This window comes from Armigeres subalbatus, chromosome 3 (assembly GCF_024139115.2).
Source record: "Armigeres subalbatus isolate Guangzhou_Male chromosome 3, GZ_Asu_2, whole genome shotgun sequence".
NCBI classification, from domain to species: domain Eukaryota; kingdom Metazoa; phylum Arthropoda; class Insecta; order Diptera; family Culicidae; genus Armigeres; species Armigeres subalbatus.
In genome coordinates this window covers 51302095-51322054 of record NC_085141.1, presented here as the reverse complement: position 1 = coordinate 51322054, position 19960 = coordinate 51302095, and the positions used below count along the sequence as shown (strand labels likewise).

The 19960-nt window shown below is 39.4% G+C and overlaps 1 protein-coding gene across 3 annotated transcripts in view; it reads right to left on the bottom strand.

Moving 5' to 3' along the window:
• LOC134227432 (zinc finger protein 704) overlaps positions 1 to 19960 on the bottom strand; it is a 302312-nt gene that overhangs the window by 18348 nt on the left and 264004 nt on the right. For all 3 annotated transcript variants that reach the window (XM_062708925.1, XM_062708923.1, XM_062708924.1), the window contains 2 exons: positions 2803 to 2900; positions 2176 to 2740 (listed from right to left, as the gene is read on the bottom strand). In XM_062708925.1, coding sequence (XP_062564909.1) covers positions 2176 to 2740; positions 2803 to 2900 — 663 coding nt within the window. The remainder of the gene's footprint in view (positions 1 to 2175; positions 2741 to 2802; positions 2901 to 19960) is intronic.

Genomic DNA, 19960 nt, shown 5'->3' with positions numbered 1-19960 from the left:
ACAAAGGGTACCGCAGCGACAATCGTCCTCTATGGTTTATTACCTCTATTCCCTAATTTCACTACATGGAAAAAATATATATTTTTTGTCTTGCTAGATTCGACCCTGGGACCTTTGAGCATTTGAAGCTTGTAAAGCGCTTAAATATTTATTCAAAAATGTACTTTTTCAGTCAAAAACAAAAACATATTCACAAATAATTTTGAAAATTCAACGACGTGTATCCCAACAAACGAATAAGCAATCGATATTCAATTAAATTTTACTGAATTTTACAAGCGCAAGCGCGGTTTAAATGTATTTTGATTTAAGAGAACAGTGAGAACGATTGAATGTTACGTTTATTTGCATGCTTCAAATATGTGCATGAAAATTCATTGAAAATCACAACATATTTTTATCTGTGTAAGATCAAATCCAACTCTGGAATATGTCAATGGTTTGAAGACACCATTGGACCTAGTAAGTCCAATACAATTCAGTCAAAAATTGGGTTGATCAATGATCGGAATCGCTATTGGACCTAGTCGTATCAAGAAAAACCCAACTATTGAGTGGATGGTTGGTGACTAAAACCGACATTGGACGACATTCGGATTAAGAAAAATCCAATTATGGAGAAAGTCTGTCGGTAAACTGTTGAGTCAATAAAATTTAACTCTAAAGCGAGTTGGTTGATGGCCTATCAGAAGCAGCAGGACTAGGAAAAAAAAATACAAATTGGCACTAATATCTGGTAATTTTTAGGAAAAAATCGTAATGAACACTGAGGACATTAAGGACATTTTATATTTTTATTTTTGTCATTTTTATTATTCCAACTTTGCTGCGTGAAATAATAAAAAAAGATTGTTGTGCGGTACCCTTGAAAACGGGAATAATATTTGTTTAGGATTCCGGAAGGCTTGTCCTTAAAGACATTCTTCTCCAATAATTAAAAAAGAAAAAATATTTTAAAGCTTTTCAACTCTTATAGATCTCAATGAAGAAGTCAAATTCTATTATCTAATATTCAATGGCTTTGCTTTGTTTTTCCACCACTGTGCTAGTTCAAGTTTCTAGTTTGCTGGGATCCGAAAAGACGTCAAATGCGGCCGAAATGATTTTTCCGAATAACATGAACATTTTCTGAAGGAAACAAGCAAATTTATCTCGATTTAGAGATGAGCCAGCTTAGCGCTGAAGCCTCTAGAATAAAGACAATAATAATAATCTTGATTCTGCACAAAAACCATAGTACTTTTTCCAGGAATCAGTTATAAGAGTAAAATGGTTCTTCAGAATGTGGTTATCCGGCTGGTCTTTGGTTTGTAGCCCCTGAAGAAATTTACTGAGAAAAGTAAAGTTATTTCAAACCAATTGAATTAAGAGTAAATTGTCCTCACTACTGCTTTACATTACGTTTCCTGAGGTCCCAGGGGATAGGGGCAACATAAAACTAATCCGGTCACGCAGTGGAGGTATTACACTTCAGTAAACAATTTGAAGATGATACTTTTGGATTTTTCTTTATCAAACTGTCCCCTTGTAACCGCTTTGATGTTAAAACATCAAAGTTCTATCTATATGACATATTGATGTGGAAATAAAGGCATATTTTTTTTTTGCTCGACATTACTCAAAATATATGCCCCATAAGTTTTTTGACTTTGAAGTCGATTTTTTTAATTTTTCGTCCCCTTAGTATTAGTTGTTCTATTTTGCATAAGGCGACTCTTGATTTCAGCTCCCCTCTGAACCTGGCGTCCTTGGCGGAGGCCAACCCGGCCAACCGCACGATCCGGCGCTGCCGAACAGTTGAGAATTTAGTTATATTCAGTGAAATATGTGAATTTGTGAAACTGAAACTGTGAACGGGAGAAGAGGACAAATTCACCATGCTTCACGTTACAATGACTTGCCGCAAAACATGCTGAATTCGTTATCCTGATCGTTGACAATTGATTCGTTTCACAGATTTCTGTCAATTCCACTGAATTCTCAACAGGAAATAATTTTTCAATTTTTCTATGAATTTTCCCCATTGTCCAACATTTGAAGTTTGTATATAATAGTATAAAAAATAGCGAATATTTTGGCTGTTGAGACATCTAACAAAATTTCACATAAACCAGTGAATTAGAGAAAATTCAGCAGTTACGAGAAAAACTGAAAACATGCCACGACTCTACTCACCGGACTAACTTGCGACCAGGTGTAGTTGTGATGGATCAGCGGCGACGTGTTGCTGTGCGCGAGAACGGCCCCGCTGTTGCTGCCGCCGCCGTTACTGCTGGTGCCGCCACTGCTTCCATTGTTTCCCGGCGCCTGCTGGCTGATTGCATTGTTGTTACTGCTGCTGCTGTTGTTGTTATTGTTGTTCAGACTGTGCTGCTGTTGCTGCTGCTGCTGGTGGTGGAGCTGCAGCTGGGCGGCCTGGTGCCCTGGCAGTGGCGGTTTGATAGCGGCACCGAGCTGCTGCTGGTGCTGCTGCTGCATCTGCTGGCCATAGTGCTGCAGATGCGGGTGTTGCTGTAGGGCTGACTGCTGCTGCGAGGACATCGAGAGCAGTCCTTGCCGGTAGGTACCAACGAGCTGCCGCTGGTACTCCGGGTCCTCATGTGGGGGTCGAGCCATGTCGCGGTGGCTCAGAGTCGGTGGCGATGGCGGATGGGGTGCACTAAGGCCACTGTCACTCTCATCCTCAATCTCGGTGAAGAAGAAATCCTCCTCGTCGCTGTCCTCTTCCGGTTTGCGGGGACTACAAAGAGGGAATCGATTTATTCAAGTGCTACCCTCAATTATGTCAACAACGTCACTTACCCTAGATGTGCGTTTCGTACGTGAGCGGTGACCTCAGGACAAGATGTGTAGGTGACACCACAACCCTTCCAGGTGCATTTGAAGATTGGTTGGCTCGCCTGCAATCGAGAGAAAGTAGATCGGAGAAAAGCAATTATTATTACATTCGGAAATTGGGTCAAGCTCGCTGTAAGTAAATTGCAACAATGGAATCAATCAAGTGGACCTTCGGTTTGAACACCATCGTTCGACGCGCCACAAACGAGGACCGATGGGGTCCGCCACCGGAAGCGATGGCGGCGGCGGCGACCAGCGAGGACATTTCGCTGGCCATGAGCGATCGGATCATCATGGCGGTCGTCGAAGCGACTGCTAGCAAACTGCGCTGCTGCTGCTGTTGCAACTTTGTCGCTGGTGCTAGGCCCTAGTTAACTGCATTCACAACAGGCTAGGCACGGCACAGGACCTCAATTCGGGGCGGGCGCCTTGAATGGAAAAGGACAATCGGTTTTCAACTGCTGTCGTGCCGACCGGAGCACACGGCAGAATCGAGAGTAAAACCACCGACCAACGACGATGGCGACGACACGGAATGGCAGAGCCAGTAGGTTCTGACCTATTTCTGAACCAACCCAGTTCGCATGGTTCGGTGTGTTCAGTGGGTTACATATTTTGTGTTGACGGGCGCGCGCCACCCCAGAATGGCAAAATGGTTCTCACAATGTAGTCGTGTGGCGGTTTTTCCGCACTTTTCCATCCATCCGGTTCGGTGTGAGTGAGTGGCAAAATGGGGCGGGAGGAGCGGCGATGGGTGGTGGCGCTGGGAAGCGAATCCAGAATACATAAGCATCTCAGTTCGCGCGTCCCTTTTGCAGTGTGGTACGTTTCATGTGAAATGAATCGTTCGAGAGGAAGCCTCGGCATGGTTGGCTGGATGGTTGACGACAGTTCCAGGATCAAAGATACGACGGTGATGGGCTGGCGGCGTTTACAGAATTGCAACGATGTGGAAACGGAGTAAAACGAAGTGGAGTTTGACCTGACACACATTCGGGTGCCCAGCTAGCGGGCAGGACCAACACATTCGAACCCTTGTATGGTTGGAAGGAAATGAAGCGGGGGTGGGACGGGTGGATGGATTTTGTGGGTTTTATTAGCGAAAACAAAGGCCTGTGGATAGTAGCTCATAGGAAAATTGCAAATTATGCTGTTAGGAACTGATTTGTAAACTTTACAAATTGTCGGATATTGTTTGACCTAATTTAACTTTAAAGGATTGAAGATGATAGTAATTTTTTCGCTTCTGTTATGAAGCGATAAACGTAGGCAGCTGAATGTATTATATTACCCTATTTTTCTGGTTTGTATCGGGCGTCGTTGGATATGGGCTACATAAAAAAGGTTGGATAGTAGTGCGGTACTTTTGGTATTTCTCCAAGTCGATTCATGGTCAAAATGGCACCCAGACAACGTCAACAAATCAATATCGAAGTAAATTGTAGTTCAACTGATTTGTGTCTTCAAGGACTAACTCCAGTAGCAGAAGAGTCTAAAGCCCATTTGTCTGAACAGAGCTGGAAGTATTCGGTTCAAAATTTTGATATTGGCATTGCCGATTTATTGATCATTAGTTTGGTATTAGCTTCAGAAACGTGACCCACCATGGTTCATTATGTTTAAGCCTAATTTTTTAATTTTTTTTCTGTCAGGTAGAAGGATTTTAGAAATTTCCTGCACTTTAGCCTGATAAGGTTTAAAGTGGTTTTTGGTTCGCAGCTTGTTCGTATTTTGTCCACCATTCGCTACGCACAAGACAAACTCACCACTGACATCAAGCGGAAGTAGTGCACAAGCACTCGACATCCGGGAAGCCGGCATTTTTAAATGCTCTTCGCAAATTCCTGCGTTCATAAAGCAAAGTGCTTCCTGGCAGCTTCCCGCAGAGTCTTCCCGTTATGTACGACCTCTCCAGCGTTAGCAGCTTCTTCTATTTACCCGTTAAGAGGGAAAACATACTCACACATTGATGACGGTGCGAATCCCCGGCACAAAACCGGGAAATATAGGGAAGCCTTCGAAGCTGGGCGGGCGAGCGAGTGGCACAGCGGCGGCGGCGTTGTTGTAATGTTTTCAAGGGAAGTTAACAATGTCAGGCGCAGGCAAGGAACCCTCGGCGTGGGCGACCGGGAGCAAAAGTGTAATAAATATCGATTGACCTAGTTACAGTGTAGTTCGAGGGGAAACACGACCAGGGGAGAGGAGACGTGCGTCCCCCATACTCTTCGTCCTTGCGGTGCGGTTGAAACGGGAATCGGGACTTCGTAGCAGCAGCAGCAGCGTGCACAGGAAGGATGTTTGTTGATCTTTTGTTTACTGGCGGTGGGTGTTGTGTTTATCGTCGTTCGGGCGAGCTCAACAAGGACCATCGTTAGGTTGGCAAGGAAAGAACCATCTCCGGTACAGGAAGGAGAACATTAATTTTTTATGCTTCGCGATAGGGAATATGAACAACATCCAAAAGTTTAATCTTCGGGTGTTTTTAATGGGTCCAATCGTTTTTTTTTTTCAATGATGATTACATGATAACTTTTAAGGGTGGGTTGTTGCGTAGCGGGGTTTTTGTCCTTGACGGTGAGGTTTCTTGTCGGTCTTAGGTATATTAATTATTGCGAAGGAAAGAAAACGTTTATTCTAGCACAGTAAAAGTAATGGACATGATTTCAATTAGGTATGCATGTTTCTCCGAATATGCTTTAGAAGTTAAACTACAGTTGGCACGATATGGAATGGGCCATAGAGTAGCTCCTAGTTTCAAGGTTCCTATCGATTGAAATATTTGAATTTTGATATGCCGTTTCTTCTTCCTTTTACCTTTCTAGCAAAAAAATCTTCCTGACGAAAACGGTTTGGCCGTAGGGAATTTCTGCGATTTGTGGAAGGGAAATTCTTCTGAATTTTCGAAGGGGAAATCATCTAATTTTTTTTTTCTTTCAAATTTCCAAAAGGAAATTCTTTCGAATTTCCGAAGGGAAATTCTTCCGAATTTCCAAAGAGAAATTCTTTCGAATTTCCAAAAAGCAATTCTTTCGAATTTCCGAATGAAAATTCTTTCGATTTTCCCAATGGAAATTCTTTCGAATTTCCGAAAGGGAAATTCCTTCGAATCTCCGGAGGGAAATTCATTCGAATTCCGAAATTCCGAAGGAAATTCATTCGAATTTCCGAATTTCCGAAGGGAAATTCATTCGAATTTCCGAATTTCCGAAGGGAAATTCATTCGAATTTCCGAAGGGAAATTCATTCGAATTTTCGAAGGGAAATTCATCTGAATTTCCGAAGGTAAATTCATATCTGAATTCATTCCGAAGGAAATTCATTCGAAATTCTTCCGAAGGAAATTCATTCGAATTTCGAAGGAAATTCATTCAATTTCGAAGGAAATTCATTCGAATTTCCGAAGGAAATTCATTCAATTTCGAAGGAAATTCATTCGAATTTCGAAGGAAATTCATTCAATTTCGAAGGAAATTCATTCAATTTCGAAGGAAATTCATTCAATTTCGAAGGAAATTCATTCAATTTCGAAGGAAATTCATCTGAATTTCGAAGGAAATTCATTCGAATTTCCGAAGGAAATTCATTCAATTTCGAAGGAAATTCATTCAATTTCCGAAGGAAATTCATTCGAATTTCCGAAGGAAATTCATTCAATTTCCGAAGGGAAATTCATTCGAATTTCGAAGGAAATTCATTCAATTTCGAAGGAAATTCATTCAATTTCCGAAGGAAATTCATTCAATTTCGAAGGAAATTCATTCAATTTCCGAAGGAAATTCATTCGAATTTCGAAGGAAATTCATTCAATTTCCGAAGGAAATTCATTCAATTTCCGAAGGAAATTCATCTGATTTCGAAGGAAATTCATTCGACTTCCGAAGGAAATTCATTCGAATTTCCGAAGGGAAATTCATCTCAATTTCCGAAGGAAATTCATTCGAATTTCCGAAGGAAATTCATTCAATTTCCGAAGGAAATTCATTCGAATTTCGAAGGAAATTCATTCGAATTTCCGAAGGAAATTCATCTGAATTTCGAAGGAAATTCATTCGAATTTCCGAAGGAAATTCATTCGAATTTCCGAAGGAAATTCATTCAATTTCGAAGGAAATTCATCTGAATTTCCGAAGGAAATTCATTCGAATTTCGAAGGAAATTCATTCGAATTTCGAAGGAAATTCATTCGAATTTCGAAGGAAATTCATCTGAATTTCGAAGGAAATTCATTCAATTTCGAAGGAAATTCATTCAATTTCCGAAGGAAATTCATTCAATTTCGAAGGAAATTCATTCGAATTTCGAAGGAAATTCATTCAATTTCGAAGGAAATTCATTCAATTTCGAAGGAAATTCATTCAATTTCGAAGGAAATTCATTCGAATTTCGAAGGAAATTCATTCTGAATTTCCGAAGGAAATTCATTCGAATTTCGAAGGAAATTCATTCAATTTCCGAAGGAAATTCATTCAATTTCGAAGGAAATTCATTCAATTTCGAAGGAAATTCATTCCAATTTCCGAAGGAAATTCATTCAATTTCGAAGGAAATTCATTCAATTTCCGAAGGAAATTCATTCAATTTCGAAGGAAATTCATTCGAATTTCGAAGGGAAATTCATCTCAATTTCCGAAGGAAATTCATTCGAATTTCGAAGGAAATTCATTCAATTTCGAAGGAAATTCATTCAATTTCGAAGGAAATTCATTCAATTTCGAAGGGAAATTCATTCGAATTTCGAAGGAAATTCATTCAATTTCGAAGGAAATTCATTCGAATTTCGAAGGAAATTCATTCAATTTCGAAGGAAATTCATTCAATTTCGAAGGAAATTCATTCAATTTCGAAGGAAATTCATTCAATTTCCGAAGGAAATTCATTCGAATTTCGAAGGAAATTCATTCAATTTCGAAGGAAATTCATTCGAATTTCGAAGGAAATTCATTCAATTTCGAAGGAAATTCATTCAATTTCGGAGGAAATTCATTCAATTTCGAAGGAAATCCATTCGAATTTCGAAAGGAAATTCCTTCAATTTCGAAGAATTCCTTTGAATTTCTGAAGGGAAATTCCTTTGAATTTCCGAAGGAAAATTCCTTCGAATTTCCGAAGGGAAATTCTTTCGAATTTCCGAAGGAAAATTCTTTAGAATTTCCGAAGGGAAATTCCTTAGAATTTCCAAAGGAAAATTCCTTCTAATTTCCAAAGGGAAATTCTCTCTAATTTCCAAAAGGAAATTCCTTCGAATTTCCAAAAGGAAATTCCTCTAAATTAAGCTTACGAGTTTTTGAAAAGATATTCGCCCGAGATTCCGAAGAAAAATTCCTCCGAATTTCAGAAGGGAAATTCCTCTGAATATCCGAAAGCTAATCTATCCGAATTTCGTAATGAATTTTTTTCTTGCGTTTCCAATGGCATGAATATTAAATAGAGAACATAAAAGTGACGGCACAGTTCCATTATCAGTTGAATTTATTCCAATTGGTGAAGCTAATTGATGTTAGTTAGCCTGTTTGGCCATTCTAATTTAATGCGCACGTGTCATCAATGTTTTTGGGTTATGGTGCCAAGCAAATGTTGGATTGTTTACAGCACGTGAGTAGTAAATACACAAGTCTATTGATCATGTTGACTTCACTCAGTTGTGTTGACTTGTCAATGTTCCTTTTGTGGACGGATAGAAACTTTAGCTGGAAATGATTGTCAGCCCATTCCAGTTATGAACTGATAACAGTCTTTATCTCTTGTATTGACGGCCTCAAATTGGCTCTCATTATTCGATTTAACTTGGATCTACCAGGATGTTCAAATTGACATAATAAGAGTTTCAATGAAGCTCGTTAGACACATTAACAGAATTCCGGCAATTTTATTTCATATTTAATAATTCTTTATTGCGATCTACAAAGTGAATAAGGTAAAATTTTAGTAAATCTATTGCCCAAGCAAAACAAAGTCACGAAATGTTGATTTTGATCAAACATAATGATCAATGAACTTATTCATGATTGATAATCTCATGGACAACAAAATAGTCGTTCATTTATATTTAGGAAGCTTTAAGACATTGCTAATCTTCTCAAAAATCTTATGTAAACAATTTCATATTATTGGCCAACGTTATTCAGAAAATAATATTCGGTCGAGGACAAAGTGAATGACTTTTTACAAATTTAGAAAATATCAAATCTAATTATTATTTGGTGTGTGTAGGAGCTTGTTTTGATTTGCATAATTATCCATGACAAAGGGCCCATTCAACAGTTTGATGCATTTGGTTTAATTTGCAATTTGTTATTTTTGTCAGCAAGGATGTTATCGATCATTTAGTAATCTGCATTCGATCATTTAGTAGTTTGTCAATAACTCATTTCAGTTTTTCTACAACTCTCCTGAACAGGTCGATGTTCGAATTCCACTGCTAAAGGAGTTACGATGCTAGTTGCTATACTTATACTAAATGATAACAAAATTTGCAATCATTTAGTCTAAGCTACTGCTACTAGCGCTATAGCTCCGTTATTAGTGAAATTCAAACAACGAACTGTAAGGCAGAGTTGTAGATAAACCTTTGCACTAGAAGTCCACCATACAACAAATTTTAAAATTTAGCCTCTGGAATGAGTTATTGAAAAACTACTAAATGATCGAAGGCAGATTACTAAATGATCTATAACATCCTTGTTTGTCAGACAAGTGTTGAAACTACGATGAGTATATTTAATTAGATTGCTTATCGCTAGAACTAACCAACTAGGATAATTAATTCACGAGGATTGCTTCCTTTCCAATCCTATTACTAATTCCTACCAGAAACGCGACCAAACAAGCAACTATCCTTCCATTGAACAAGTGATCGAAACGACACAGCCTCTTTTAATAACAATCCTGCTCTTCAAGTTCGCCATTTGTGTAATCTCTCCCATAAATAACACAATAACCTACTTCTGTGATTTTCCGGCATGTGTAAACAAAACTAGTTGGAAGAATCCTTTACGACGGCAGCCTATTCGCTGCAATTTATAAGCTAGCTCCTTCCTTTGTTTCCCGATTCATTCCCTGTTTTGCGCCATAATATTAGTCAGCAAAACACCCTCCTAACTTCGGGTCCAGGGAGGAAATCTACCCCAATCCGGGAATAATTTATCGCAGCTCTTTGATTGGTTTCATTTGCCCCGATCCCCGATACGGGAGCTCATCAGAACGAAACAATAAACAAAGCAGGCCCGCATTGATGTTGTTTTCGCCTGGCCCCGCCAGGCATTCCACTTCCCAAAAAAAAGGAACCCCAAATTTTCGCGCTTCACAGTCATATGTGAGAACAAGCCGACCGGCGCGCGGAAAATGGCGGAAAATCGATTGGCAAAGGCTTTCCGAGTTTGCATTTACTGAGGCCACAACACCCGGCTTGCTGATGGTGTTCCCGTGCCCGATTCTCGGGACGCCAGAAGTAAATAGGTTACACAAACACTACCGTACGTACGCCGGATCGGGAAGGGGGAGAGCGAGCACCACCACACCGACCGTCATCGTGTGCAGGGCTCCCCTTACAATGTAATACAAGTTATTTGCCGCCCGCCTTGGTTGGGTGGGCGGTGGTGGGTCACTATCCCGGTTCATCCCTGATCAGGGAAGCCCTCGTTCTCCCGGCACTTTCTGTATATAGAGATATGTGTATGAGAAGGGACCACTCGAATGACTCTTCTCGCCAAGTGGGGTTATTCCTGATCCATCTTTTGCTATTTTTTTTGGCAAATTAAATATGCCTGAAGCAACCGTGGGCAAAGGGGAATGATGGGAAGCCGGAGCGCACACAAATCTGGGTGGTATTGTGTAAAAGTGTGCGAGATCCCGTGATCCCGAAACCTACTTTGGTAAATTGTTCCAGTTTTTTTTTTGCTGGCGAAGCAGGCGCTGAACTTTATGAGCAACCATTTGTTTGTGCGTGAGTTATTATGAGTTCCTACGGCGTACGGTGAGAGCCCCGTTTGCAGTTTTTACTAACTGCGGATTCGTATGCGACATTCAATGTGGCATAAATTATGCTGTTTTTCCCCCACCGAACTGGCTAGTTAGTAGCTAAGGGAATGGAGGCACCAGGGCAGCCATTTTAGAAATTGATGATCGGACCTTCCTCAATTTCGCGTGTGAGCTGATGAAGGCCAGATAAGAGTTCTCACCATAGAAGTAATTAATCTTTTCGGGTTGGTTGTTGGTAAGGTCGGAATCGAATCATTCTCAATTAGGTAGGTATATGATCTTGTTGCGTTCTGTGCGCTTGAGACGGAAAGGGATGTGGGGAAATTGTAACTTTCCCGCTCTCTTGGCACGGGCAATGGGGGAAAAGGAAGGGCAAGCACGTGCGAACTAGAATTTTGTTGAAACAGGCTTTAAATTAACTTTGATAATCTAATTAAGAATAATGGACTGTAAGCGAGGAAAAGTTTTATGATATGGTATATGTTATGAAACTTTTATCAGTAGTATCATAAGAATTGGGAATAATATTCATGATATGCGAGAAATAATTCTCAAGGGAGTACTTGTGCTTGCTTAAAGTTTTCTGAGCATAAACTTTTCAGTCTGATAATGAAACGATAGATGGTGGGTCATTATGCCGAAGATCATTATGCCAAACGATCATTAAGCCGAATGGTCATTATAGGCAGAATGGTCGTTTGACCTCACGGTCATTAGGCCGAATGAGAAGTTGGAAGTGAGAAGTGAGCAGTGTGAAGTGAAAAGTGAGAAAAGATGAGTGAAAAGTTAGAAGGGAGAAATGAGAAGTGGAAAGTGAGGACAATGAGAAGTGAGAAAGGAGAAATGAGAAGTGAGAAGTACGCAATAAGAAGTAGGAAGTGAGTAATTGGTTATGAGGTGTAGAAGTGTTCCTACTTCTACTCCACATAACTAACTTATAACTAACTACAGTGAACTCACTCTAACTCTTTCTCTTACTCGATGAAATTCAAAGCTACTTGAATTTATAAAAAGTCGAAACCTGCCTTCACGGTGCGCCGGTAGACCGTCATTATAAAATAAAAATGTCCATCAAAACCAAGAACAGGGCTCGATTCCTGTGGTAATTCTGCACCTCTGGACCAATTTCCCTAGGAGGAATCTCGAGAAATCTTGATTTGAAATTTTTAGTTGAGAAATTTCAAAACAATCCATATAAGATTCCAAAAATCCTGATTAATCCATCTAGATACGGACATCGCTTCAACTCTTCAACAACTTGTACCTGCCGGGTCGGAGGTAACCACCAGATTTGCAGGGTTGCTGCCCGACATTCTTGAAATATGTCTTGCCCATCGTACACTTCCAGCTTTAGCTACCTTCTGGGTACTGGGTTCGGCGTAGAGCTGGGCGAGCTCGTGTTTCATCTTTCGCCGCCACACACAATTATTTTGCACAACGTCAAAGATGGCCCTAAGCACGCGTTGCCGTTATTAGAACCATGAATATTTACAACTGACTTAAATATGCTTTTGTATGGCTACCCGACTAGAAGAGCATAAAAATTTAACGCAATTTCAACATATTGTAATATTTATAACTTATTTTGATACATTTTTGTTTTTAGTTGTTATTATCTTTCAAATATTGTAACAGGATTTTATCAAAATAAGATTTAAAAAAATGCTTAACCCCGAATTGCCCAACAGTACGTAATTAAAATAGATATAGCAAAGTCTTCCAGCTATAGATATCACAAAGCTGATAAAATTTGAAAAGGTAGCCTAATTTGTAATGTAGTTAGTTTCTACAAAAACAAAAATTTCTAATTGTTGGTCGCAATCTGGAGACCTAACACGACCTGTAAAAAATTCGTACTGGACAGTAGATGTGTAGTGGCGGAGATAAGCAAAGGTTAATTTTGTTCAAGTGTTTTTAAAAGTTCAAAAATTTAATATTTTATCTTCGTTGTAACCGAAAACGAAAAGAATATGCACACAGCTTGTAAAATTCTTTTTTTCTCTTGTGCATTTTCCCTGATTTTTTCTTTGGTTCTCGAGATGTCATTCTGTATGCCGAGCTCACTCTTGAAAATCGTACTATTCTGCGGGATTTTGTGAAAGTGCAATGATAAAGAGCTTTTCCTTACCGCCATCCTTGGAATCATTACCAGCCCGATGACCCTTTTGCGAGGAAATCTTAGAATATGATAAAGCTCCGTCAGTTAAATTGTTACATCATCTGGCGAAGATCTAACCTGTTATATAATGCTAAACAACTACACTACTTTAAACAAATCTTTAAGCTGTTGATTTTTTTTCAACAATTTCTTCCGCACTCCAATCTTTACTTCGAATACTCGAATACATTTGTAAATAGAACAATAAAAAAAAAACAAACTTTATCTGAAAGGCAAAGAATCTACAGCATGCATGTGAATACATGACTGGTTCTGAATGAGAGGTATCATTCTTGGTGAGCTTAATCAGTTGTAAAAATTTATAATTCTAATAAAGGCAACAAATGCAAACTGGTTGAAGACAACTTGAACCACTTTTTGGACGACTTTGAAGGTATTTTGGGGATATTATTGAATTAAAATATAGATTCTTTTTCTTAATTAAAAACTTCAATTCAAGATTTCTCGAGATTCCTCTTAGGTATTTAAAAAAAAGGAATCGAGTCCGAATCAGTTCACATGCACAATATGCCGAATGCCATTTGGTCGAAAGCCGTTTGACCGAAAAGTTAAAAACTTATATTGTGAGTAACGAGTAGTAAGAATTACATGAAGTGTGTAACGAGAAGTGAGGAATGAGACATGAGACATAATAGGAAGTAGGAAGTCAATAGTGAAAAGTGAAAAGTGATAAGTGAGAAGAAAGCATTGAGAAGTGAAAAGTGAGAAGTTAGAAGTGAGAATTTGAGAAGTGGAAAGTGAGAAGTGAAAAATGAGAAGTGGAAAGTAAGAAGTAAGAAGTGAGACATTTCGCACATCTCATAATATAGGGAGGAATAATGGAAAGTGATAAGTGAAAAGTGAAAAGCGACAATTATCAATGAAAAGTGAAATGTGAGAAATGAGAAGTAAGAATTGAGAAGTTGGAAATGAGAAATTTAAGAAGTAAGGAACTGTGAAGTGAGAAGTGGAAAATGAGAAATGAAAAGGGAAAAATGAGAAGTGAGGAGTGAGAAGTAAGAAGTGACAAATTCAAAGTGAGAAGTATGAAGTGAGAAGTGAGAAAAGAAAAGTAAAAAGGGAAAAGTAAATTGTGAAAAGTGAGAAGTAAGAAGTATGAAGTAAGAATTGAGAAGTGAGAAGTAAAAAGTGAGAAGTGAGAAGTAAGAATTGAGAAGTGAAAAGTGAGAAATTTGAGAAGTAAGAACTGTGGAGTTAGGAGTGAGAAGTGAAAAGTGGGAAGTGAAAGTGAAAAATAAGAAGTGAATTGCAAGAAGTCAGAAGTGAGATGTGAGAAATAAGAAGTTAAAGATAAGAAGTGAAAAGTGACAAATTCGAAATGAGAATTGAGAAGCGAGATGTGGGAAATGAAAAGTGAGCTAAGAAAGGAAAAAAGTGAAAAGTAAGTTGTGAAAAATAAGAAGTGAGAAGAAAGAAGTGTGAAATGAGAAGTAAAAATTGAGAAGTGAAAAGTGGGAGATCATCATTTAGAAGTGCAAAGTTTGAGAAGTGAGAGGTGAAGAATTAAGAATTGAGAAGTTTAAAGTGAGAAGTGAGAAATTTGAAGTGAGAAATGGGAAGTGTGGAGGGAGGAGTGCAACGTGAATGGTTCGAAATAGTACATAAAAATAGTACAGAAAAAGTACAAAAAGAGTAGTGAATGTGAGAAGTGAAGTGAGTACTGAGAAGTAAGAGAATCAAGTAGTGAGAAGTGAAAAGTGAGGTGAAAATTTGATTTTTTTTACCTAATCTTTATTCCTTCTCATCATTCGATCTCCCACCTTCCTGCTTTCCTTGAGAAAATTGTAGTGAAAAATTTCAGTAAAGCTACGAAGTGAGAAGTGAAAAGTGAGAAGTGAAAGGTATAAACTGAGAAGTGAGAAGTGCTGATTCCGAACATTTCATTTCTCACTTTTCACTATTTATTTTGAACATCTCACAGCTCACTTCACTTAATAAGTAAATCAATTTTAACTATTCGGCCAAACGGCATATGGCCAAATGGCATTCTGTTAAATGACCCTAAAGCATATTTTTACATGTTATGAAAAGTGTTTGATATTTGGGAAAAATATAAATGTGTTCTCTATCTCGATAACTCCCTAACTCGATGGTCCCTTCAATATCGAGTAAGGGAGAATTCACTGTAGAAGTGAGTTGTGAGAAATGATTAAATGGAAAGTGAGTTGTGAGTTGTGAGAAGTATGAATGAAGAAAATGAGAAGGAAGATGTGAGAAATAAGCAGTAAGAGAGGGAGGGAAAAAGTGAGAAGGAAGAGAGAGAAGAAAGTAAGAAAGAGCAAGGAGAAGTAAGATCGAGGATGAAAGTAGGAAGAAATAAGAAAGCAGAAGTAAAATTTAAAAAAGACAGGAACATCGTCTTCGACCAGAGGTCGTACAGACTGAACACTTAACACCGAGCATGAGACAACGGACAGGACACATAACACTCAGTGGACCAGTGGACCAGGACGGAAATCGAACCCACACTTCATAACACTTGCGCTTAGGCGATTGACGTCGCTAACCGCACGGCCACGAAGCCCACAAAATGAAAAAAGGAAGAAGGAAGGAGGAAGAAAGATGAAGGAAGAAGGGAGAGGAAACGGCAAGAAGGGAGAAAGAAGAAAGAAGAAGAAGCAAGAAGAAGGATAAACAAGAAGAAGAATAAGAAAAGAAGAATGGAAGGAAGAAAAGGAAGGAAGAAAAAGAAAGTAAAAGGAAGAAGGAAAAAAAGAAAAAGAAGAAAGAAGGAATATGGAAGAACTGACTTTTCACTCCTAACTTCTCATTTCTCACTTCATATTTCTCATTCGGCCTTATGGTCTTAGTCGTCCAAATGACCGTTCGGGCTAATGGCCTGATACCAAAACGAAATGTCACGTTGATTTAGTTTCCTGAATCTTGTCATGCTCAACGATAGATGATTACGAAACTCATGAGGTAACCGCATCAAAGTGTTGTTTACAATAAATTCGCTACAAAATTAAGAAAAAAAATCTACATGTTATTCATTAATTTTTTATTTCCTCATACTCTAAGTATAAATAATAAACTAGAGCAATATTTTGCTTTACAAATAGATTGTTTTGATAGCATAAAAATGATTTAATAATAATTAAACATTTCCCTTAAGACGCATTTCCTTAAAGGAAATGTTACACAGTTATAAGACAATTCTTCCATTTATATCCACTTCTAATCAACTTTGTTTGTCTCAACAGATGTTACCGACACTGAAGAAGTTTTAAGAAGAAAACGAAAACGTATCTGTTGATGCAAACAAAGTTGATTATATTAGAAGTAAATGGAAGAGTTGTAAAGTCTTATAACTGAGCATAAAAATGGCAATTGATAGATTTAATTCGAATAATAATGTGTTGTCTGTATGTGTGTGTGTGTGTGTGTGTGTACCAAACATGTGGGACATACTCCGATAGACTTAATAATGATCGATTCTAGACAGCAAGTTGCATTTTACGACATTGAACATAAATGAATATGGTGAATGTAAATGAATACAAATCTTGGGACCTTTCTAATTTGCTCCAATGCCGAACATTGTCCACATATTTTGTTTCACGTGAAACAATTTCGGAAACACACATCCAAGGGGACAGATCAATTGATTCTAATCAAGATCAGCAATCATTTACATTCAAGGACATAGCAGATTCAAGTATAACTGCTACACTTTGCAAACATATTCCATTCACGTTCAGAAGAAAAGAAACCCCAGTAAACCAGTCGAACATAAATCATAAAATTACATAAATTCACGAAACGAATGCTTACTGTTTGGAAAACTCCTTGCATAAGCTTCTCTCGCTCCCGCGCTCCTTAGCCCACTTTTCTCGCACGGCTCGAGTCGTCTCCGCCGTTCGCTCGATTCCTTCAAACACTTGGGCTTTCTCCCCCCGTTTCTTACGGAGATCAAAGCAGGCAACGGAACGGGCACCACCGAATGGGCGGCGTGCAAGCTTGACTATTTCACTTTGACGGCTGCTGGCTTGATTGGATGGCCCTCCAAAGCCTACTTGGTGTGGTGTATGTTCGGGCTGTTTACCGCTGCTGCAAGCAGCTCACCGAAGAAGCGCGCTCTTCCTGGTTTAGCGGCCCCACCGAAGCTACTTCACCGTCGTAATCACAGTCAGTGTGCGCACCCCTCTGCCACTGTGGGGTGCACCACAGAAAGCATGCAAAAATGTGTTCAGGTAAAATCGAAAAAAAGAAAATAATGCAAACTTTCGTAATCTAACCCGGCTCTCGGCAACAGAGCGCGGTCCGCAATTCCACCGGCCCAATACTTCGGAGCTGACAGGTGACAGCGAACGTTGTTTTTCCCTGCTCTGTTCGTTATAAGTTTTCCACTGGGCTGCACTTACACACTGACACTTCCCTGTTTTAGATTGTCTACCGGAGGAAAAAAACCTCGACCCGGTGTGGCACACAGGGGCCCTGGGCACGACACACCGATCGTAATTCACTTTTCTGCGATGGGAACTTGGAAAACTGCACCGAAAACTCGGTAATCTTAAGTTTTTAGGGCGGAATTTCTTGCACAGATTCACCTCCGGAACTCGGGTTCCGGCTAGCGTAGTAGACACTTTTGACACGGTTCAGCGTTCTAGAACCAGCTGTGCGACTGGAAGGCTGCCTCTGCTGCCCTAGAGAAAACCGGAGCACGGCTTCTTGCCGTGCAGTAGCAGCACGCACGCCGGGCAATTGGTAGGGCTGCTCTCTGCTTCTCTTAGAATTGCGAGAGACTTCCGCGTTCGGAACCCACTCGGTTTGCGGAATGTTTTTGCACGACCAGAGTTGCCAATTCGAATGTGGACCTACGTTTCCATTTGCGTACGATGGGATTCATCAGGGTGTGATTAGTTCATATTGTTATGTAATAGCCAATAAGCTTCGGTGAAGAACAAGTAGTCGATTGGTCTAAGCGATCTGGCAACACTGCCCACCGTGAACCGGGAAGCTTTACAAACAAACCGCCCGGCAAACTTCACAAAAACCGGTCACACCGGGTGACCGGATCGGCGCATGCCCGCTCTTTGGAGCCGAACCCTTCGGCAGGAGCAGTTCTCAACAGAAAACGGCTTGAGCCTTTCGCCTCGCATTGAACAGCATCGCGTAATCGTGAGGGGTTGGTATTGGTATTGGGTGGCAAAAATCAATATTCAGCCACTTGTAAAAACATTGCACGGCTGAGCATGGTGGAGTCGCCGTGGAGAACCGGTGCCGGAGCGAGGGCCTGCGGGTAGAATTTCGCCGGCCGGGAAAATTTTCTTCCTCTTCTTGAGAATGCTTCCGGCAGAGAAAAGGTCTCTTGTGTGAGGTGAAAGATGAACCCGAACAGTCGAGGCAATCGGGAGAGCGAGCACAACTAGGATGAAGGTCATCTGTTGGAGTAATAATTTGAAGAATATGTATATAGGAATTTTTTCTTCAGATTTGATTAAATTATGTTTAAACGTACAGTTAAGGAACTAAATGTAATGGACGTTCAAGCCAATAAACGATCAAATGTAGGTTACCAGGATCACCCCTCATTTTCGCATGTTTTTGACTCTTGAAACGCAATTTTCTCAAGCTCTCATCATTTCCTAGAGCATGCAATGAGATAGTGTGATGTTGTACTTTTTGCCGGTTTGCAATAAAAAAAATTGTTATCAAGGTCAATCTGGATCGGGTGTATCCATCGACGTTGGGAGCTGACGGGAGCGAGACGATGGATGCAATGTCCGCGCATGTCCGTTCGTGGTGATGGTGGGAGATAAGAGATACCCGACGAACCAGTAAACCCCTTTGGAGTGGTAATATTTTTAACTTTCTGTTTACACTTATGCTAGTTTGTTTACCGTTCGTTCGTTGTTGTTTTTGTTGATAAATGAGGATTCGTTTTTTTTCAGCTCGCATCGTTGAGAAAATCAGAACTGTGCCAGGATTCGGCTCGAGGCACAACTAATTAGAGGAAACATAATGGGAGAGTGGATCGATTTTTTTTTCCTAGTTTTCGTTTAAAATAAAAATACTTATTGATTATTCACAAATAAGATTAAACGTGCTTATAGATTTCTAAAAAGGATCTGTAATAATTTCTATGTGTAGCAGAACTATGTTTCTTATGCAAAAGGAAAACTTTTCGTACATTTGAGATTGAACCCAAATTCCAACTTTGCGAGTTCGCCATTGATGTTATTATGTACGCACTAGTCAAACCTCGCTTGGGTTTTATTTTCGATGTGTCGTCAATCATTTAGTTGATTGAAGCGTTGCACTCTAGATCTTCAGAATTCATTAAATCGATGAATTTTGACAATTTTCCAACTTCTCCCCGTTCAATTTGCAATTTTTTTTCGAAGTGCTCCTACGGGAATCTCCAAATGATTTTTTTTTTAAATGTCCAAGAGAATTCTTGAAGATTTATGAAGGAATGCCTGGAGAAAGTTCTAAAACAACTTCTGTAGAATAGGAGAATAGGATTTCTAATATCATTTTTCGAAGAAATTCCTAAAATGATTTCTGAAAGAATTTTCCTAAAGAATTGCCGAAGAAATGCCGGAAAGAATTGCTTCGGAATTTTTGATAATGTTTCCCTAAAGGAAACATGGAGGTAGTTCTGAAGGAATTGCTTGGGAAATTTTCCAAGAAATTCTTAGAATCCTTTCCATAAACTTTCAAAGGAAGAATTTTTTAAGTAATTCCTGGATTTATTGCAGACGTAATATCCTGATTTTCCAAAGGAATTCCTGGAAGAATTTCAAAAGGAATTTTTGGAGACTGACCAAAGAAATTCTTGTAGATATCTGAGAATGTCGGAAATTTATTCAGCAGTTTTTTAGGTTATTTCTTTGGGAATAAATTCGGAAATTCCTTTACAATTCCGTTCGGAGATTTTTAAGAAAATTCCTAGGACTTCTGGGGGAAATTTTCGAAGGAATGGAGTTTCCGATAGAAAAACTGGAGGCATTTCCAAAGGTA